At 40.5% G+C, this 22,286-nt stretch overlaps 2 protein-coding genes and 1 long non-coding RNA gene across 10 annotated transcripts; 1 reads left to right on the top strand and 2 right to left on the bottom strand.

The window, feature by feature from the left end:
* Positions 1-11,791: 11,791 nt before the first annotated feature.
* LOC133781613 (uncharacterized) lies at positions 11,792-13,436 on the bottom strand. Its single transcript, XR_009870171.1, has 2 exons — positions 12,753-13,436; positions 11,792-12,203 (listed from the first exon to the last, which is right to left on the bottom strand). It is a non-coding gene; the product is annotated as an uncharacterized LOC133781613 (long non-coding RNA).
* A 577-nt stretch (positions 13,437-14,013) lies between these two features.
* LOC133781612 (pentatricopeptide repeat-containing protein At5g11310, mitochondrial-like) lies at positions 14,014-18,876 on the top strand. 7 transcript variants are annotated; one of them, XM_062220656.1, is made up of 3 exons: positions 14,014-14,181; positions 15,178-15,214; positions 15,333-17,423. In XM_062220656.1, the coding sequence occupies exon 3, from the start codon at positions 15,342-15,344 to the stop codon at positions 17,145-17,147; it is 1,806 nt and encodes a 601-aa protein (XP_062076640.1). In that variant the 5' UTR covers positions 14,014-14,181; positions 15,178-15,214; positions 15,333-15,341; the 3' UTR covers positions 17,148-17,423. The 7 variants fall into 7 exon arrangements, 5 of the variants coding, with proteins under 5 accessions (XP_062076640.1, XP_062076639.1, XP_062076637.1 ...); XM_062220655.1 differs by lacking the exon at positions 15,178-15,214 and adding an exon at positions 14,824-14,936; XR_009870170.1 differs by lacking the exon at positions 15,178-15,214 and adding an exon at positions 18,751-18,876 and having other exon boundaries at positions 14,015-14,181; positions 15,333-17,270.
* On the bottom strand, positions 17,646-21,790 carry LOC133781611 (probable CoA ligase CCL12). 2 transcript variants are annotated; one of them, XM_062220652.1, is made up of 14 exons: positions 21,470-21,781; positions 21,114-21,243; positions 20,783-21,042; positions 20,490-20,691; positions 20,245-20,285; positions 19,740-19,868; positions 19,582-19,655; positions 19,274-19,494; positions 19,090-19,184; positions 18,787-19,003; positions 18,543-18,668; positions 18,308-18,406; positions 17,997-18,203; positions 17,646-17,880 (listed from the first exon to the last, which is right to left on the bottom strand). In XM_062220652.1, the coding sequence occupies exons 1-14, from the start codon at positions 21,724-21,726 to the stop codon at positions 17,767-17,769; spliced, it is 2,172 nt and encodes a 723-aa protein (XP_062076636.1). In that variant the 5' UTR covers positions 21,727-21,781; the 3' UTR covers positions 17,646-17,766. The 2 variants fall into 2 exon arrangements, 1 of the variants encoding a protein (XP_062076636.1); XR_009870168.1 differs by lacking the exon at positions 17,646-17,880 and having other exon boundaries at positions 18,077-18,203; positions 18,543-18,688; positions 21,470-21,790.
* Between the last annotated feature and the right edge of the window lie 496 nt (positions 21,791-22,286).

Genomic DNA, 22,286 nt, shown 5'->3' with positions numbered 1-22,286 from the left:
TGTACACCCCACGAACTGCTATAAAAAGTCAGGTCCTGGCCGATTTTGTGGCAGAGTGCACAGGATTCAGGGAGGATCCTGTGGAAGACTCACCCCAGGTCACCTCGGCCCAGACGTCTTGGAAGATCTTCATGGATGGCTCATCCAATGAGAACGGCTCAGGGGCTGGGATCATTTTGGTATCCCCAGAGGGACATAGATTCCACTCGGCGCTGAGATTCGGATTCAAGGCCTCCAACAACGAGGCCGAATACGAAGCTTTGCTGGCCGGGCTGAGGGTAGCCCAGGAGCTGAAGGCGAGCTCCGTCTAGTGCTTCAGCGACTCACAGCTCGTGGTAAACCAGGTGCTAGGTGAATATCAAGCACGAGGAGCCAAGATGGCTACTTACCTGGCTAAGGTAAAAGTCGAACTGTCCGCATTTGGGCGGGGCTCAATCGAGCAGATACCTCAGGAGAAAAACGCCAACGCAGACACCCTCGCCAAGCTCGCTACCTCCGGGGAGACGGAGACGCTGGGGTTAGTACCGGTGGAATTCCTGGAAAAACCAAGTATAGAATAGGTCGGGGCAGAGGTCAAGAAGATTGACACCAGACCGACCTGGATGACTCCCATCCTCGAGTACCTCACCAAAGGAAAGTTACCCGAAGGACGTAATGACGCACGGCGGTTACTGTACCAGGCTCCAAGGTATACGATGGTAGATGGGGTGCTGTACCGACATGGGCATTCCCTACCCCTCCTACGATGTGTTCTGCCAGGCAAAGCAAAGGCCATCCTGCAGGAAGTGCACGAAGGTTTTTGCGGGGATCACACTGGGGGGCAAAGCCTGGCCCTAAAAGTCTTAAGACAAGGGTATTACTGGCCCACTCTGTCGAAGGACTCGATCTCATACGTCAAGAAATGTGACAAGTGTCAGCAATTCGCCACAGTTGCCCATTCTCCCCCAGTCGAGCTGAGGATGGTCTCGTCCCCATGGCCATTTGCGGTATGGGGAATCGACTTGGTTGGCGCCCTCCCTACTGGGAAGGGCGGGGTCCGCTACGCCGTGGTGGCTATCGACTACTTCACGAAGTGGGCTGAGGCTGAACCTTTAGCAACAATAACTTCCAAGAAAGTCCTCGACTTCGTGGTCAAGAGCATTATCTGTCGGCTCGGGCTACCGAAGAAAATCGTATCCGACAATGGGACTCAGTTCGACAGCGACCTCTTCACCGAATTTTGTGAAAGCTACGGAATCGTGAAAAGTTTCTCCTCCGTGGCCTATCCTCAGGCGAACGGCCAGGTCAAAGCTGTCAATAAGACGCTAAAGGCGAGCCTTAAGAAAATACTAGACGAAGCCAAGGGGGTCTGGCCAGAACAGCTCCCCCAGGTTCTGTGGGCATACCGGACCTCGCATCGGACTCCTACGGGTCATACTCCTTTCTCTCTGACTTTTGGGAGTGAGGCAGTCCTCCCTGTCAAGATTAAGGTATCCTCACATTGAGTCCAGGCATATGACCAAGACCGCAACCACGAACTACTTGGCACCTCCCTCGACCTGATTGATGAAAGACAAGAAGATTCGCAGCTTCAACTCGTGCATTACCAGCAAAAAATCACTCGTTATTTCAACTCAAAGGTCAAAAAATGCGCCTTTAGCATTGGCGACCTGGTCCTCAGGAGGGTCTTCTTGGCCGGTAAGGATCCCAAAGATGGAGTATTGGGACCAAACTGGGAAGGGCCATATCAAACCACCGAGGTCATTAAGGAAGGAACTTACAAATTAGCTCGGCTCAATGGAGAAGCAGTCCCACGAACCTAGAACGCTGTTCATTTGAAGAAATATTATCAGTAGCACCCTTGTAAGGCTTAAAAGCCATTTTCTTTTTTTAAGCAATGAGAATTAAATCTTTGTTTATTATTGTGTATATTTGTGGGTATAATCTCAAGTAACCACGAAAGACCATTTCCTAGTTACTTGGGGGCATATGGTGCCTGGATATAACCAGGTCATCTTAAAGGCTTAGAAGTTGATTCAAATCGATTGATCATTGTTTTTCTTAAAAAAAAACACGAGATATTGATTAAGGATTAACGCGAACTAAGCTCCACCCTGGATATAACCAGGTCGGTTCAAAACTTAGAAGTTAATTCAAATTGATTGATCGGTGTTTTTCTTAAAAAGCACAAGATATTAGTCAAGAATTAACACGAACTAAGTTTTCAAATTAACGTCCTGGATATAACCAGGTCCTAAAAACTTAGAAGTTAATTCAAATTGATTGATCGGTGTTTTTCTTAAAAACAACAAGATATTAGTCAAGAATTAACACGAACTAAGTTTTCAAATTAACGTCCTGGATATAACCAGGTCCTAAAAACTTAGAAGTTAATTCAAATTGATTAATCGGTGTTTTTCTTAAAAAGCACCAAATATTAGTTAAGAATTAACACGAACTAAGTATTTCAAAGCAATGACCAAAATGCGTAGAGGCAAAAGGAAATAAACCAATTAAAAGTAAAAATTGATAAAACCAATTGTCTCGAGGTGGAAAAACCTCATACAAAAGTTACAAAAAAAATGATAATAACATATGGGTTCGAAAAAGAAAGGCCCTAGGCTCCACCGGGCTGCTTCGTTGAGGTCGTCGTCTCGCCCTCCTGCTCGGCCACTATGGAAGCCTCCGCAGTCTCAGAGGGCGCCTCCTGCTGAAGATGAGTTTTAAACCCCTCCAGGAAGGGCTCCCAGATGTCCGCTCCCAGAAAGGAAAAATCGCCATCAGGGTTGAAGACCCAGCAGTGGTATAACATGTCCTCCATGGCGGAGCTGGAGGCCACCTTCTCTTTTTCAAGGGTGGCCTTGGCCTCCTCGGCCTCGTTTTTGGCAGAGTCCAGCACGGCCCAGGCAGTCCTGGCCTCCTCGAGTTCTGCCATCGCAGCGGCTAGGGCAGCCTTGTTAGCCTCGACCTCTTCTAGCTTGGGGCGGGACGCATCCAGCTCGGCCCGCGCGGCCGCCAAGGCATCCTTGGCCTCCTGTTCTTGCCTTTGGGCAGTCTTCAGGGCGGCCAAAGTAGTCTACTGGGCGGCCAGAACCGCCTGATGCTCACCCCTCATGTCCTCGAGGCGAGCCTTGGACCTGGATATGCTCCAGTGAAGAGCCAAGGCACCCTGCAAAGCAAAGAGGCAACTTCCTTAGAAAAGAAAAAAGAAAAGAACGTGTGATGCATGATAACCAAACGGGTACTAAATGTAAAGCTAGCTTACCGTTAGAGCCATTCCCAGTGAAGACTTCATCACGCTCTCCAGGCTCCTTGTTTCGATCGCCCGCAGGTCCCTTTCGGTGGCGCCTTAGTAGTGGTCGGCGGTGTAGGTCGCTGTCTCATACATCGTCCCCCGAAAGACGTCGGGAATTTTCTCCAGGGCCTGAGGATCCACCGGAATGTGCACCTCAGGGGGTGTGGTGGCCAAAATCTCGGGCTCGCCCCCGTATCCCGAACAAAGGCCGGAGCTCGTGGAGGGGGCGGGGGCATCTTCTCCACTTGCGGCAGGAGGTGGAGGTACCTTGGCCTGGGCAGCTGGGGGCTGGTCTTTCCCCTTTGCAGGGGACTTGGTCGGGGTCCCAGCGGCTTTCTTCACCACCCGGAGCTTCTTCATTTTGGGCCCAGAGGCCCCAGCAGTGGAGTTCCCTCCGGCGAACATAGCTCGCAGGTCTCTGCTCCCGGGCTGAGACATTTCCTCTGGCAAAACAAAGACAACATTAATATACGAGTAAGCATTTATGCAAGAACAAAAATAAAGGGGAAAAAGCGAAACTCAAGTATATATATTGAAAGGAATCCTACCCTCCGAGCTAGAAGAGGAATCTATGGTCACGACCATCGGCCCTGGAGCTTCTGCGGGGGAATCTAAGACAATTACTTCGTGGGCTGGTACGGGTTTTGGGTCCGAAACTGGCTCGGGACTAGACTCTTCTACGTACTGCCTAAGACCCGGAGCTACGATACCCTCCCGAAGCGAGGGCCACGACCGAAGATTGGTCCCATACTCCTCAAATAAGGCCGACCTAAAGGCTAAAGTGTTGTCTACGACTACAGTACCCCTAGGACGGCTACTCTCGTAATCCAGCACGAGCCGGTCGACACATTGGAGTAGGGTTACGTCGAGGTCAGGGTTATTTCGATGGCGTTGGACGGGCTGATTGGGATTAAACCTAGCTAACCGAGGATCGGCGGTGGCCCTATCTAAGCCCCTGAACATGTAAGGATTACCTTGCCCAGAGGGACCTGCAGCTGCTCCAGACTGGATCCTCTCCTCGTCCGTTCTTTGGGCGACCTCCAGCGCCCGCTTCCTCCTCGTCCTTAGGAGGGGCACCTCATCCTCCTCGTCCTCATCCCCCGCGGCCTCCTCCTCAGGGATGGGCCTCATCTCGCGAGCTGGGGGAAGCCCCCGAGGTCCCCTCAGGGCCAAAGTCTGGCCTGGTGAGATCAGCTTGCACACCAACATTGTAATGCCCCAAATTCTCTGATGTATTTAACGACATGAACAGTAGGCCGGGAGGGCCGTACTTGCTTAATTATGTTATTAATTGATAAAATGCATGTATATGTTGATTATATTATGATATGATGTGAAATGCATGCATGTGAGTCCATGTTTTTAATTACAGGGGTGTGATGGTAATTTGGCCCGTTGAGGGTAAATTGATTATTTGTTCGCATGTTGGTGATATAATTTGAGACCACATTATGATGTGGGTTTGTTCGAGCTATTCGGCATGAGACGATCTTTAAGTATTAAAGTAGCGGTTTAGTCATAACGGGATTAAGATCGAGGCTCAGGGTGAGTCTCGGGATGTTTTAATGATTAGAACGTTGCCAGGAGTAAAAAGGGTAACGGGATATGAATTATTGGTGTTTGGGAATTTTGAGAATAGCGGGAATTGGGGAGCGTTAATTATGATTAACGAAATAGGTGAAAGATGACGATTTTACCCTTGGGGAGACATTAGAAGCTTTTGATGACCTAGAGGTATTAAGGTCTTTTTGCTTAGGTTATATATGTTTCAAGAGGCTGTAGAAAGTTGTAGAACAAAAACAGAGCAGCTTCTTCACCTTCCCGTACATCCATTTCCTCTTTATCTTTCTTTGAGGTTTTTGGTCCCAAGTTGAGGTAGCAAGCTAGGAATCAAAGCTTGGAGGTTGTGGACTTAGTTCATCATCTTAAGAGGGTTCAAAACCAGTTGGAGGTAAGGAATTGTCCATGAATTTCAGGTGTACTCTGTTTTTCCTTTTTGTTTTCAGCTCTAGAATTTGATGTGGAAAGTTAGAATCAAGGGGAGTTTTTGGTGTGTGTGTGATTGGGTTTTGGTGAGGAGGTGATGTAGGTGAGGTTTAGGGATTGAATTAGATGTTTTGGTGAGGTTTGGGATGTGTTTGGAAGGTTGGTTTCAAGAGGAATCGCAGGAGTGGAGTTTCAGTGCAGCTGCTGGTCTGAAGCTGGCGCCCCAGCGCCAGCCCTAGCGCCCCAGCGCTACTCAGGGCAGAGAGCAGCCCTCTCTGTTTCTGGGACAGCGCCCCAGCGCTGGTGGGTGGCGCCTAGGCGCTAGGCCAGTTTCAGGAAGTGTTGATTTTAGGGTTCGGGATGGTTTTTAAGGCTCGGGGGTTGGTTCCTTTGCTCCTTTTGAGTAGTTTGAGAGTCCCGAGAGTGGGGGATTGGTCCCGGGAGTGTGGTCTAGTTTGTAAACCATTCATTGATTTGTTTTATTAATGGTTTCTAATTGGCTATGATTAGGTAACCGCTAAGGAGTTTAAAGGTTGATCGTTCTCAGGGTCGTTCTTTAATTCGTTCTTGCTCGAACCAAAGGTAAGAAAACTGCACCCCAGATATGACATGCATGGACATTCATGAAGCATTTTGATTGTGAGAATATGGATATGGACTGAATATAGAATGCTTAGCATACATTGCTCATTTGTGCATGGTACTGACCTATTAGTCAGGTTTGGCAAGGGTGCTAGTATCAACTGTGAAGCTGTGACTTATTAGTCAAGTTCGGCGGTGGTACTGGGCACTGATCATGTGGAGCTGACTTATTAGTCAGGACGGCCTTAGCGTGTGTCACGCAAGCCAACAAGATTTGATCAAATCAATTATCAACATTGAATGGCTCAGAGAGCATTAATGCCAGACCGACCCCGAGGGTCGATGAATGAATTAAGCGCTTGGAGGCTGGTGGCTTACTTAGCAGCCACTCTCCCACCTGAATTAGTGACATGCATGGCAGTCACTCAGTACGGTTACCAGAACCTGTTGAAGGCTAGTGGCTTACCTATCAGCCACTCTTCCATCTGAATTAGTGACTTGCTTGTCGGTCACTCAGTGTGGTTTATCAGGACCTCATGTGGTGTTTACTCATTTGTTTGAAAGCTTTAAGCTCAGTGTGAATATAATGATAATCACTTGATAATGTTTATATAAAGTGTTATGTTTTCTTGCTGGGCCTTGGCTCATGGGTGCTATGTGGTGCAGGTAAAGGGAAAGAGAAGCTCACCTAGCCTTGAGTGGAGAGTTGATGTGGTGGTGTGTACATATGCAGCCACTTGACCACCACGGTCAAGGTGTTCTCAGAGGAACTAGGGGGTTTACCCTATTTTTGCCGCTTAGGTCGGCGGGATTGTAACTTTACAACAGTAATGACCATTTTGTACTGAGAACAACTTGTAAACGTTTTGTTTAGCTCTGCGGAGCAGTTTGTAATAAAATCTCAATTTCCTTTTTATTTGTTTTATACCTTAACCTGTTAGTTACACTTAGAGCACGTTTTTGACCAAAGGGCTCAGGTAATGAGTCAAATTTCCGGTCCACCGTTCACCGTAACTGTTCTGGGGTAGCCAGGGCATTACAAACATCGTCTCGTCTGTCACGAGTTGGCGATAGTCCTTTTCACTGGGGGGCAAACCCGCCAGTGTCTCGTACTGACTCCCGAGGATCACAGACTTATCTGTCCTCGCGAAAATGGCTGCAGAATTATTCTAAGTCAGAAATGGGTAAAGGGGGGAGCTAAGCGATACTTAATTTACGAGCTAAGAGAAAAAGGTACTTACGAGGACGGTTGAAGTAGTGCAGTTCGCAGTTGCGAAACCCCTTGGACATAAAGAACTAGTCTTTGAAGTCGTTGGGGTGGCTGGGCAGCTCGATGACCGCAACCGTATTTGGAAATCGGGTCAAGTAATAGAACCCGTCACCTCGCCCCCGCTGCTCCGGGCTGGCCTTGAGGCAGAAAAAATATAGGATATCTGCCGGAGTGGGGACCTCCTACTCCTATTTCAAGAACAGATATCTCAACCCCGCCAACAAACGGCAGGAGTTGGGGGGGAGCTAGAAAGGAGCCAACCTCACATAGTTTAGGAAGTCGACGAAGTATTGGTCCAGCGGGAGGAAGGCCCCAGCCTTGAAGTGCTCGTCACTCCAGGCCGCGAACTCCTTGTCGAGCGGCACACAGCTCCGCTCACCTTCCGCGGGAGGTCGGGCGATCAGGGCGCCCCTCCCCAGCTCGATGTTATGGGAAAGGAATATTCTATTCACTTTCCCCTAGTCAGTGATCTTCGAGACGATCCTCTCGGCCTCGAAGAAAGCATCGGGCGCCACCTCGAGCTCCCGCTCCACAGCCGGCCCGAAGGCGGGGATTGGGGAGTTTGTCATCACCTCATTTCCTTTGGACTGTTGGGAGGACGAGCTGCCTGCGGTCTTCTTGGGAGCGTTCTTCTTGGGTCCCATCTGGTCGCCTAGCGAACAAAAGAATAAATTTCAGAAAAGGCGACCTAAGCACAAGGGAGAATCAAAATAGGTGTTTCCTTTGCACGGGCTGAGGTAATCTCAGCCCGTGGAGAGTGAGACCACACGATTCTATGAACACGCGCCCGTGCTCCCAACAGATCCCCGATTACTCGAAATTCGTGTGTCAGGAAGGTCAGAATAAAAATTTTCCTTGGAAGGAAAGTTATAGTAGGCAAGAGGTGCAAAACCGCATGTGAAGCGTGTCTCCTAAGCTACCTGGTTTTGCACCCAAAGTACTGGATATTTACCAAAAATCCTACCCAGAAGATTTCCCCAGAAAATGCACCCTATAAACCATGCTCCTAAATGGTTTTCTTCTACGAGCGATACCCTAACCTAAAATATTTCTCCCTTCATACCCACAAAAACCAACAAAACCTTGCATGCAGCTACATGAATTATTTACCTAGGCTACAGTGAAAAAGAAATTCAAAACATGCACAGTCAGGAGACTTACGGAGTATTCTGGTTGAGAAGGGGACGAAGGGGTCGTCTGGGTTGGGGCCTCGTCCGAGTAGCTGATTCCAAAGCCTCAAGGGAGCCCTTGCACCTGAACTTCTGGAACACTGGGAATGGTAACTAGAAGAAAAATAGGGTTTCTTGAGGGTGAGAAGAGAGAAGAAGAAGGGAAATTCAGAAAATTTTCAAATGAACGGGTGGCCCATATGTAAGGTGGCCACCCCTTTTATATACGTGAAAGGCCACGTGAGGATTGCCCTGATGTGGGATCCGAGGCTCTCCACTCGAAAGGCGAAACGACGGCTAGGTATAGGCTAGGCCATTTAATGCGGTTCTCGGAAGACGTACCATCACCAACCACGATGTTCCACGTATTCGGCGCCTGCGTAAAAGGTGGAATATGGAGAGTCCATGGAGAAGCCTAAAAGCCCCTACTGTGGCCCTACACAACGTCGTGCACCACGAGCAAGGGCTTGGGGGGCAAATGTACGCCCTGATTTTCCAACGCGCTATTAGCGAGCTTAGATATGGCCTAATTATACTAGCCACGTGGATACCCCATGACCGGAGCTGCCGTCGTCAGGTCCTACCTCTTTAGCTCAAGGTAGCCAAGGGTTTGCCAAGATTACTCAGGGGCCGAGTCAGGACTATGAAGGACGCAGATCGAGAAGGCATCCAGCTTGGGATACGAGCTAGATGTGGAAGCTATGACCTTTTATAAAGTCAACCACGCAATGTAAACGTGCATATATCAAACATCACGTGTCTGATATATCCCTGAATTCTCGGACACGCAGCATGAACGTGCGTATTCAGGCACCCACGACTGGGTTGGGCCGCGCGGCCCATTATCCCCCTTACCTATTGATTAGACCACACTTCATTTGTCAGGTTTTAGGAATTAATCATGAATGTCACAGAAGTGACATAACAGGTAAGGAGGTCACGGGATGACCCCCCTTACCAACTCCCAGGTGCCCTCTCCTATAAATATGGAGACCCTAGGAGTTGCAAAGGGTTGGATTGGATTATGTAACGAAATATCCTGTAAAGAATATCATAAATATAGCAATAATATTGGCTGGTGGAGTAGAAGGATTTTAACATTTGAACCACCTAAAAACGTAGTTGTGTCATTAGTCCACTAAAAGATCATTTATCTATTTCAGTTCATTATTAAGCACTAATCTCTTCCTCTTATTTTCTTAATTACCTGTTGGCGAATAACCGCGTCAACAATAAGCTTTAATGGTAATTCTTAGACAACGTGTATATTGCACTGAGTTATAAAGTTTGTTTATCTCTATCTAAAAAACGGAAGCTTTTACAAAGAGATACCCCATTCCTATTTATAGGGGTTGTGGTCATTAATGCTAATAATCTATCATTAGTCAGAATTGTCCACACAGTTTTGCTGCAAATGCTCTCCAAAAGATTGTAATCAAGTATGCATATCTTGCCAAGCATATACAAAAAACCAACAGTAGATTGATAGAGAACAAGAACATCTTAAGTAAAGAATTCAGGGGACACAAATGGGAAAAGAGTTGCAAATAATCTTAATTGCCATTCCTTAGGATAGCAATCTCTGTGGAATAAAGTATACTGATATTAACCAAAATGAACAAAGAAAAGAAAAAGACTGAAAATAGTGTCTTAAGTTTAGTATTTTTGCTCAAATTGTGAACCACAATATCAACTCACCGCATCATCCCAAAATCTCACCTTCACCTACTCCAGAATCAAGCTCGTCTTCATTAACATTCCAATGCTTAGTTAACTTGGAAGCTTTACATCTTCGAGCTGCAGTAATTCATGTCAAATTAAGCAAGTTGTTATCCCAAAAAATTGGAGATCGATGACGTGGCAATAGAGGTGACAAGTGGTAGTACATGGTCCGTAAAAGACACATTAATAAGTCAATAAATATATTGGCTCCTCAGAGTTGTGATAAAGTGATCTGGCTTAGGAGTAGCCGAGTAGGCCATTGAAGAATTTTGACTGGCTTGAGAAGTGTCATGATAGACCATAGATGTGACATGTTAGACCAGAGATGTGTCATGCTAGACCAGAGATGTGTCATGACCGACCATCCAAGTGCATATCCTACCAGCTAAGTGCATGACTGCCCAGTCATAGAGTATACTGGCGTGCACATAAGGTATACTGGCGTGCACTTCAACACAGGAAATCTGCCCAGTGAAGGTGTGTTCGACCAGATTGAAGGTGATATGGATCAACTAGATAGAGCATGACTACGTCAAGATTCCCAGAAACAGCTTCAACAAGAATCGGTCTTAGCTTACGCGGTAATCTCTCATTCTTCCCACAAATTTGGTGTTCTGTTACATTTTGAATATTAATGTAATTTAAATATAATGAGAATAATAAAATATCCCGATTATGGGGATATCATCTGTATGATCCTAAGCCTATAAATACAAGGCTTATGGCATCATAAATGAGACTTTTTTTTGGCTCTTCTTTTTTGAACTTTTGATCTGAGTTTTCTAGAGAGAGAAAGTATTTGCATTTGAGAGAATTCTTGTATTTTTGTAATCTGCACTGAAGAAACTCAGTTGACTCAGCTTCATCTGATCTTGAGTGCAGATCTATAATCACAACTCTAAGTGGATTAGGCTATTACCAACATATTGGGGCTGAACCACTATAAAAATTGCGTGTGTTATTTACTTTCTTTTCAAAATCGTCTGTGTCGTTTATTTTCTCTTGAAGACTTTATCGTTTTTGACGTTCTCACGTCGTTGGCCAAAAACGCGGTCAACACAAGCAATTGCATCACTTAGTGATGAGATATAGGAAGTGATGAGACAAAAAATAATGAGAAAATAAGTGATGAGATAAAAAAACAAGGAAATTAAAAATTACCAGAGAGAGTGATATGAAAAAAAATGAGAGGGAAAGTGACGTGCGATAATAATAATTAAAAATGTTATGTGAGAAAAAAATTGACAAAAAAAGTTTAAGAATATCTAAAAACAACTTTTTGTTGTTCTCAAATTTTTTTGTTTTTTGTAACTTTGTTTTCAAAAATTATTTTTTGAAAACAATGCTAAAACCAATCTCTTTAGGAATGTTTCCACTCAACTCGTTTTGTGATAGGTTTAACTGAGTCAATTCCAAAAGACGAGTCATGTCAATAGGTATCTCTCCACCCAATTTATTACTCGATAGATCAATCAGTCTTAGCAAACCAAGAATACTCTTATATTCATACTCTATTCCTTTCCAAATAACCCGTGATGCAAGACTTTGATACTCTCCCATGTAGTCAGGTCCATATGTTATCAAAATGTTGGGACTTGTATGGCCAGTGTTCTGGACCATTGATGTGAAATTTACAAAGCAAGAAGGAATGGCACCAAGTGTATTTCAACTGGCCAAGTATTTGTGAACAATATTTGTGAAGGTCTTCATAACATTATGAGTTGTAATGAGTTAAATTCGCTTCTCTTTAATCTTTCATATATGTATTATTTATTATAAATTGAGGACTCGGTTGAACATCAAGTGTTTCAATCTCTTGTTCTCATAAAAACTACTAGCTCCTATTAAGAGAAAATTGATCTTTGGTAAGTGATGTTTTGACTTTCCTCTTGTACATTTTTTTGTTTCAATTTACTGATAAGAAAGTACATCATCATATCATCGGAAAAAGCTAGATATATTGATTTAATTAGTTCTATTTTCTTAAAACATGACAATGAAAACAGTTTACAAACTTATTTCACAATACATATATAGTCAAAAACATCAGCTACTAAAATCAAGGATTGAAAAAGTATGGCTCTTCATAATACAGATTATTCATCAAATGCTCCATGCTTGACCGGTTCTTTGGCTTTCTAACTTTGAACTCTTAAGAATCCTTGCAGCTACTAAGTCTGATCTTCATCAACTGAGGGATCTAATGAGAAAAGTAAACATGAAAGAACCATTTATGAGAGAAAACAGAATCTTGTTTAGTTTTAAGAAGGCCAATTTTGTTTGTTTTTTTTAATAAGATTAGACTAAAATTCATACAATATACATGTGTATATAAATGTATAAGTTTTTACATATATATATATTTAAAATAAATAAATATATTGAAATAAAATATTAGAAGGAAAAATTGGGAGGGCTTGATCCCCTTCAGCCCTTCGTAGAGGTCTGAATTGAAAAAAAAATTAAAGATATCTCGTACAAATAAATCTATTGGTGCTGTAAAAAAAATAGAATTAAGTTGGAAAGTAATGAAAGTTTAAGAATATTTTATCTCATAATCTAGTATTTTAGAGGAAAATGCAATGTCTACCCTTAGTGGCTACTGCATTTTGGCACATGCATTCCATAAATATATATATATATATATAAATATAAACAAAGTTATAATTTAATTAGACTGAAGTTCTGAAAAAAAAATATAATATAATTAGAGATGATAAATACCATTAATATTATACGTACTACTAACCTGTCAATCCAATCTAGCTTTCCCCTCAATAATCCCTTTGATAGAATATTTCTTACGCTATGCATGAACATAAAGTAAGAATTTCTCCAATAATAGTTTATTATCACAAAATTGATACAAACTACACAAAATCCAATAGTGAATCCAACTCCAATCCCTTTATAAAACCACGACAAGTTAAACCATGTTTCATCTTCTTGATCATGAGTTGAAGCCAAAAAACCATCTGGCAAAGTTCCACTTTCATGCCAATCGGTTAGAGGAGGCCCATAGAGTCCATGGTTCATGGTCTATGTAGAAGCATTGAAACTTTGCAGTTGAGTGCTTGTAGGGATTTTTCTTGACAATTGGTTGTTTGACAAATCCAAATGATCCAGAAGATATAATTCCGCCAAGCCTTTGGGAATTTTACCAGAAAGCTTGTTATGAGACAAGTCCAAAGATTCTAACTTTCCCTAGTTCCCAATCTTTTCAGGAATGTCTCTACTCAACTCATTCCGTGATAGATTTAACTGAGCCAACTCCACAAGACGCGTCAGTTCAGCTGGAATCTCTCCAGTCAATTTATTACTCGATAGATCAATAAGTCTTAACAAACCAAGAATACTTTCATCTTCATATTCTACCCCTTTCCAAATAATGTGTGATGAAAGACTTGCAGGGGAATCAAGTCCCACTATCAAAATCTCTAGAATACATGTTTTCTGGAAAGAGTTTTTAAGTTTTAAAAATAAAAAACAGTATTTTAGTTAAACAGTCAATCACCCTCTTATATTTTTCTTTTACTTTTCTATTATTTTTCAAAATAAAAAAAAAAAAAAGTATATAAGTGCAATATTTTGAAAATATTTAATATATTTACTGTAAAAAATTTTTAGATATAAAAGTGTAATATTTTAAAAACATTAAGTATATTTACTAAAAAAAAAGTTTGAGTATATTATTTTAAAAACATATAGTATTTTAGTCCTAATTTACTCATTTAATAAAAATATATTTGTATAAAAAACATTAATTAATAATTTGTAACAATAAACATAGATGTTAGTTGAAAATTATTTATTTAAATAATTAAAAAAATAATATTAATTAGTTGTTAAATTTTTTATAATATTGTAATTTAATATTAATTAAGTATATTATATTAATAATACATATTAAGATCAACAAAAGTTAACTCAAATAAAAAATATTATAATTTTTATAAATAAGAATATGTGTTTTTATTTTTTTAAAACAAAAAATAATTTACATAATTTAAAAAAAAAAAAAAAAACCGACAAAGAAAGAAACTCTCTCCATCCATCGCCGACCTCTTCTCAACTCACTCCCTCTTCTCTCTCGGTAGCGGTCTTCCCACGGCAGAGGCTGCACAGGCACCAGGGTAGCAGCAGAGCCAGAGAATTCTTCTGGTCTTCTTCTTTGAGTAGTGAGTTTTAGATGATAATATTGTTAATGGTGATAAGTAGGGTTTATAGCTTGTGAATAATTGATGTGAATATATTTTGTGGTCTATAATTATATGTTGCTTAATTTCTTGTTTCCATTGAAATGGGTTTATATGTTTCTGCTGAAAAGATTCATTTGCACATTTGATTTCACCTCTTCTATGTTGCTCAGCTTTTCATTTCAAAAGCACACAAGGTGTTTGACAAAATGTCTCAGAGAATTTTAAGCATATTTGAACTGATTGTTTGTTTGAATATTAAGAATATCTCAGAGAATATATTATATATATGTCATGATCTTGGTTGTGTGTTTTCCATTCTTTTGTGCCCACAATATTCCACTATGTCATCTCTATTAAGGAATTGTTTCGTAGCGGAGAGAGTCAGGGATCGCAATGGATGCTTTAGCTGTAAGATGTTTACAGAATATCACCACCAATATTGATCTTTAGTGACTTTGACTCATGTTATGAATTACTCTTGGTTTTCCTCTATTTATTAGCGTTATTACCTCTTGCTGACAGGTATTGTAATGGTACAGTTTTCTTTGTTAGATTCTTGTTTTGAGCCATTGTACCAACTAGTTTTTGTTTGACCTTTATTTTATTTTTATTTTTGGTTAGGTTATGAGTGTTTCAAGGCTAAAATGGAAAAGACAAAAGTGGCTAAATTCATTTTGCAAGCTTTGCGTTGTTTTGACACAGACATATTAATTGAAGAAATGACTGAGATTATGGTATCAAATTTAAATTAAAAGAACAAGTTAACATTTATTTTATGCTCAATGATTATGTTAAAACTGTCATCCCATGTGAATTTTGTAGTGGTGTGTTGTAGTTATATGGTGTAGTTTTTTTTTTATCTCTTTCTTGGATTGAATCTAGTTCTAGACTTTGGCTTCTTCTCTGTTGCTTTGCTTGTATGTTTGCTGCCTTTGTGGCTTTTAATGGCATGTTCTGGTATTCTCCTTTTTTTAGGAGGCATTTTCCTTCAAATGAACAAATGTGGCTAGATGTATGTGGATGGTTCTTGCTCTTTTTCTGTGCTGTATTTTTTCAATTTATTTATAACAAATATACACTTTGCTCTTTTCAAAGTGATTTATGTGATTTGCACTGTTTATATTCTGCAGGTGTAATTCATGTTCATGGTTCTCAAACGTTGCCGCTCTATCCCACTAATCCCTCTTCTCTTTGGACCAAATCCTAATTCCAAACCTTTTCATTTTCACTACTTGCAGTTCTTCTCCTCCGATCAGTCATGGCTGTCCATACCTGGCAAGCCCCTGATCAAGTGGCCTCACGACATCCTCACTCCGCCAGCCACACAACTAGCCCCGGTTCCTGACTTAGGCACTAAAGTTTCTCAGAATGAGTTCCGCACGGTTTCTGAGCTCCTTACCAACCCTGACATTTCCTCTGGTCCTTCCCTCCATGATGCCTTGGACAGGACAGGAATCAAGCTCGATTCAAGTTTGTTACAAACTGTGGTCGACCACTTTGATTCTTCCCCCAAGTTATTGTACTCGCTCTTTCTTTGGGCAGAGAAGCAAACCACATTTCAATCATCTGCTGCGCTCTTTAACTCCATGGTCAATGTACTTGCGAAATCTAGGGAGTTTGACTCAGCGTGGTCTTTGATTCAGGATCAAATTGACAAAGAGGATGAACCCGCTTTGGTTTCTGTGGATACGTTTGTGATCATGATCAGACGATATGGTCGTGCAGGTATGCCTGAATCTGCAGTTCGAACTTTTGAATTTGCGAGTACTTTGACTATAGTTGTTAGTTTGGGTTCAGAAATGAGTTTGTTTGAGATTTTGTTGGATTCTCTTTGCAAGGAAGGGCATGTTAGGGATGCTTCAGCTTATTTTGATAGGAAAAAGAAGTCAGACTCAATTTGGATTCCATCGATTCGAGTTTACAACATTCTGTTGAATGGTTGGTTTCGAATGAGGAAGCTCAAACACGCAGAGCGACTCTGGATGGAGATGAAAAAGGAGAATGTGAAGCCTACTGTTGTGACATATGGTACTCTTGTGGAAGGTTACTGTCGGATGCGTCGGTCTGAAAGGGCAATTGAACTAGTTAGTGAGATGAAAACAGAAGGAATTAAGCCGAATGCTATTGTATATAACCCAATAATTGACGCGCTGGGGGAAGCCGGAATGTTCAAGGAGGCATTGGGCATGATGGAGCGCTTTTTGGTTCTGGAATCAGGACCCACTATCTCAACATACAATTCTCTGGTGAAGGGTTTTTGCAAGGCAGGAAATCTTGTTGGGGCAAGTAAGATTCTCAAGATGATGATAGGTCGGGGATTCGTCCCAACACCAACAACTTATAACTATTTCTTTAAGTACTTTTCAAAGTTGGGAAAAATTGAGGAAGCAATGAACTTGTATACTAAGATGATTGAATCTGGATATTCTCCTGATCGACTCACATACCATTTGTTGTTAAAGATGTTGTGTGAGGATAGGAAACTTGAGTTGGCAGTTCAAGTTATTGAAGAAATGAGATCCAGGGGATGTGATATGGACTTAGCTACAAGCACAATGTTAATCCATATGTTTTGTGATTTGCGAAAATTCGAAGAGGCGAGTTTGGAATTTGGAAATATGATCAGAAGGGGCATAGTTCCTCAGTATCTTACTTTCCAGAGACTAAATGATGAATTAAAGAAACAAGGAATGACTGAGATGGCACGAAAAGTGTGTGGCCTGATGTCTTCTGTTCCCCACTCAACGAAGTTGCCAGATACTTATAAAAGAGATGGAGACGCATCTCGTGCGCGAAGATCCTCTATTCTTCGAAAAGCTGAAGCAATGTCGGCTATATTGAAAACTTGCAAGAATCCAAGAGAATTAGTTAAATATCGAGGTTCATCTGAAAATGTTGTTGCAACAGCGAACTCGTTGATAGAGAACATTAAGAAGAAAGTATAGCAACTCGCGCTCTTCTCTATCGCCTTGGGGAGACGAAAAGGGAAAGGGTGCGAGAGTAACTGGACAAGTTTGAGAATTATTTCTTTGTATAATAATAATCAAGGATGAAGCTCTCTCCTTGGGGTAACTGGTCCTTGTTCTTAACACTTTTTTTTTTGGTTTATTTATTCCATGTTTTTAACCTTATAATGTAGTGTTGCAGTTGCTCTCCTTTTTCCTTAAACTCCAACTACACTTCTAAAAACAGGGTAAACTAAAGGCCCTTTGATTGCAGCATATTCATCTCCTTTTTCTGGTAAACTTCATTTAATCATTGTTGTCTTCACTTTTAAGAATGTGCCATAAAAAGAATTTGTCCATATATCATCATTCACTATTATAAATACTATAATTAAATATCAGATATTAACATTAATAGCATATAAATTATTCACACATTATACAAAATTATAATTTTTGTTTTAGATAATGTCTACTTTCTCAGTTTCTGTTTAAATATTTATAATATGAAAATTTTATAATTTATTATCATATGAATATTTAAATTCCAAGCATTTGATCACATTACACATTGGTTATTGGTTAATATATGTAATCAGCAGAGTCAACAATGTTTACACTAAATTTTACTTCGAACCAGCAGTTCATGCTTCATTTGGTCCCTCAGAACTCTCCTTAGTAACTTGTTAGATGCTGTTCGAGGAAACTCTTGAACAATCTTCACAAAGCTCACCTGTTATAATCCAAGTGTTGGAAAATCACACAACTGAAGAAGCAATTAAAACTAGGCAATAAACAAATAAATATATATATATATATATATAATAACTTGGAAAATGAGAGTCAAACCTTAAACAACGGATTAAGATTGCTCTGAATGGCTTTTGAGAACTTCTTCTTAAGCTTTTCTGCTTCGTTGTTATGTCCACTTTTTAAAACTACAAACATAACCAGCTGTTCTGGACCTCCATTGACTGGAGCTACACTAACTGCTGCTGTCTCCATGACACTCTCATCAGCTCGGTTGCATACTCGTTCAATTTCGATAGAACTTGTCTACAAATCAAGAATATCAATGTAGTAAGTTAAAGGATTGATTCAAATTGAAGAGAGGAATGATCACAAGTTTTTAAGCTCATTCAAACTACACCATGTTACACCTTAATGCCACCAAGGTTCATGGTGTCATCAGCCCTGCCGTGTACTATGAAAAAGCCTCCAGCAGTTCTCTTGAGGATGTCTCCATGTCTCCTAAGACTCTGGTAATACATGTGTCAGCTTTTAGAATATGATTCTTCAGAAAACCACAGGTTACTGTAGTTTAGATTATAAGAACACAGAAAGAGCTTGGTCTCTCTACAAAGAAAAGTGAAAAGGGTAATTTTAAGCTCTTACCATTCCATTATATAAAGGCATTCCCTTAAAGTAGACTTTTTCATTATCTGCATTGAGTAGTCTATCAGTTGCTCCCAAGTACAGAGGGAATAAGCCAACTTCACCTGTACATTCTTGCTTATCTGGCTGCCAAGTTGATCAAAATGCTTTTTTTTTTTATTTTAGTATTAGCATAACAAAATTGAATTGTGATATGGTCTAGTGACAGGAACTTCAACTTGGAAACTAATCAACACCAGCTTACATAAGGAATTCCATTTTCATCAAGAATAACAAGACCAACTGTCATTGCTGCTGTGCTAAACGCTCCGAAAGCTTGTGGTTGCACTAGACTTCCTTGTATGTAAGATGATGCAAGTTCTGTCCCTCCACAGCATTCCATGATGGGTTGGTAATAAGCTTGTGAAGCGAGCCAAAGGTCATCATCAACATTAGAAGCTTCCCCGGTGGAAGCAAACACCCTGTACATATTATACATCGGTTCATACTTCCATGTCAAGCAAGCAAAGTTACCAAAAACAAGTTTGAATTGTAAGATTTTTTTTACTTTATCTTTGTCCAATCCAGGTCTTTCATACACTGTGTGCTTTTCCAAACTTTAACAAGGCTTGGAACTGTGCCTAAAATAGTCACACCTGAATCCTGGACATGCATCAAGTAGAAGTTCTAGTGAAAGTGTTTAAGTAAGAATAAACCAAGTCACTGATGGAAACTATTGCAGCAGTTGTTACCTGAACAAATTTTCCAAAACCATGGCCTAGAGGAGAACCATGGTAAAGAGCAAGAGTTGCACCAGTTAGAAATGAAGAGAATAGTAAAGCTGGACCCATCACCCATCCCAAATTGGTAGGCCAGCAGTAAACATCTCCAACTTGAGCATCAATATGAGCCCATGTATCAGCTGCGCAACGAAGCGGAGAAAGTTGTGTCCATGGTATGGCTTTCGGTTCTCCTAAGGAATATGGGAAGATAAAGAAACCGAGGTTAAAGAGGCTCAAACATACTAAAATCTAACTATTAGTATCAACAAATGTTTTACCTGTGGTTCCAGAAGAGAATAGTATATTTATCAGAGAGTCTGCAGGCTGATAAAATGGAGTGTAATGGTTTGATCTGCCACAAAAGAAGAGATTAGTCTGGAAAAGTTCAAAAGGCTGTCCTAAATATGTCAAGTAATATAGTCTTGTTATGCATTACCTTGCTTGGTTACTAACATTGGAAAGAAATTTTTCCCATGATATATCTTGTTCTCTTAATTGAAGTCCTAAATTACTGCCATTCACAGGGAGGACAATAGCTTTATGCGGTGCAGCATCGACAACTCGACTGCACGTAGGAATAACAGGTGAGGCATGCTATTCATCTTGTGAGCATGAAAACGGCAAATAAAAAACTTGAACTCAAAGGCTTATAGAGAAGCTCACACAAATTCTAGACTTTGCATTGTAATAAACATTACATAAAAAATCTTCTACTTGCCTCAAACCAGTCTTTTATATAGTGACATGTTCCCAACTTATAGCATAAAGTTTCTTTAGTTCAAATCACTCACATATTGGAATAGGTGCAAGGGCTCCAGTCACACCTATTATGTTAATTTTTAATTTAGAATGTTCATTTTCAGTTGGTCATTTCACTTGTTTTGAATTGTCTATTATAATAGATTTCTCAATAAAGTGTAGTCTTTGGTATAGTATTATACCTGTATAGTGAAAATTTGCGGCCTCCTCTCAGTATGAAATCCTAAACACAAATTTGAAAAGATTACTGTGAGACAAGTAAATGCTTAGTATAAATTTCTAATAATGTATATGTATGTTTGAACATATTAGCAGGTTGCTCTCAATGTGCTTTTCTTCATATACAGTGTATCAATTAATGAAGAAACAAAACAGTTCATACATTTTTCTAAACATACAAACTATCTCTACAAATATAAAAAATAACCTGAGTAAAGATAGCCTTGGCATTTGACACGCGCAAGCGAGTAGCAATCTCCTTTGCAGCGAAGCTATCAGCTATGGATACTACTACAAAACCAGATAGTATAATTGCCAAAGATATAACAACAGCATTGACTGTCATTGGCATGTCGATTGCAATTGCATCGCCTTTTGAAAACATTGCATCAAGTGCATTCGCCACCAACCTGAGAATCATTTCATAGAAACATGACCATGAAAACATCAAGAGTAGTTTACATAAGAACTTGAATGAATCTGATTTAAGAGCATACATACATTACTTTCTCTCTGAGTTCCTTCAGTGTTAAAACATTTACTTCAGAATCATCATAACCTTCATCTCTCCATACAATTGCAGGACTATCATCCCTTTTCATTGGATATGAAGTGGGCAACAAGCAACATTCAGCAATGTTCAAAACCGAACCTGGCAGCCATGATCCGCTGCGCTTTGACTTGTCTGCACTGTCTAGAATACATTTTGGAGCTTCTTGGAATGAAACTGAAAGCTCTTTCAGAACAATTGACCAGTATGCCTGATAAGCACCATGTCAAAAAGATTAACACTGAGTAAGCATTATCTTAAAGTAAATAATATGCATTGTACCTCAGGTTGCTGAACAGAGAACTTTCGGAAGAGGCTAAAACTTGTTATGGGATCCTTATACAAAGGCCCTAAAACTTCTGAACCATACTTCTCCATGAGACGTCCCAAGTTCGTTTTTTTCGACTGATGTCTTAGAAATAGAAAACATAAAAGTTAGCATAGATTAAGTTTAGCTCAACCCATTAATTTGTGTCTGTTAAGCTAAGAGCAGCAAATTTAGACTATTGCAATCATCAAACATAAGAGGCTGAGTTTCTTAAACATTTCTATCCAACAAATTCCTAAATTTTGAATACATTAGCACTTGATTAAACATAGTAAGAGAGTCAAAGTGAAGTGTTAAGTTGTGAGATTACAGAGAAGGAAACCAGTAGAGAGGGGGGCCTCTGGTTGAGACATCCCAGTTGGCATAGACAGAGTGGTAAAGCAGTTGGTGGAGCTCATGTGGGTGTGATGGTTTGAGCAGTCTCCGAGCCACCACCTCTCTCCAGACCTCACTTGGCTCCAACCCTTTGGCTCCATTCACTATATCTTCAAGGACCCTTTGGAAATACTTGGCCTCCTCAGTGCTTAGCCCAGCCTTGACCAAGTCCTCTACTCCCACCTCACACATGCTTCTCTTCTCTCTCTCAGATAAGTTTACTTACTGTGGTGATTAAGAAGCACAGGTTCTGTGCATTCCATTGTTGAGTTATAAACTCTTCAATTAGTCAACCATTTCGATGGTATCAATAATGTCCCTTGTTTTTTAGCTAACTTAAAGTTTGGTTTATCATAATTAATGACAATGACACTGTCAATTCGATGTGTGTAGTTTTTGTTAGTACCAAGATTGTCCCTTGTCTTTTAGTTAGCATGATTACTGTGTAGATCCAAATTCCAATCACATGAAAATAATTTATTCATTAAAAGATTATTCTCCGAGCGCAAAATGTGATGATTTATATTATATCATCATTCATCATTCAGTGAAAATCTTAATAACTACTTAAGATATAAATTCTCCACTCTAAAAAAATTATAAAATAAACATAAAAAATAATTTAAAAAATATAATTTGTAGCTTCCCGAAACTCCTATATGATTAAGTACTTTGATTATTGATTAGTTGTCAAAAGTGCATATTTTTTGGGTTTAATTGTTAAAATAAATTAAGTTTTAATTAATATTTTC

This window comes from Humulus lupulus, chromosome 6, assembly GCF_963169125.1.
Source record: "Humulus lupulus chromosome 6, drHumLupu1.1, whole genome shotgun sequence".
Taxonomy (NCBI): Eukaryota; Viridiplantae; Streptophyta; class Magnoliopsida; order Rosales; family Cannabaceae; genus Humulus; species Humulus lupulus.
This window is presented reverse-complemented; position numbering and strand designations above follow the sequence as displayed.

Excerpts from the sequence above, each read along its gene's own strand:
- LOC133781611 (XM_062220652.1), bottom strand. The coding sequence starts at position 21,726 with ATGTGTGAGGTGGGAGTAGAGGACTTGGTCAAGGCTGGGCTAAGCACT. Across the intron at positions 19,004-19,089 it reads CTGGATTGGACAAAGATAAA|GGTGTTTGCTTCCACCGGGG; the intron begins GTAAAAAAAATC and ends TAATATGTACAG. Across the intron at positions 18,669-18,786 it reads ATGAAAATGGAATTCCTTAT|CCAGATAAGCAAGAATGTAC; the intron begins GTAAGCTGGTGT and ends TCAACTTGGCAG.
- LOC133781612 (XM_062220656.1), top strand. The coding sequence starts at position 15,342 with ATGTTCATGGTTCTCAAACGTTGCCGCTCTATCCCACTAATCCCTCTT.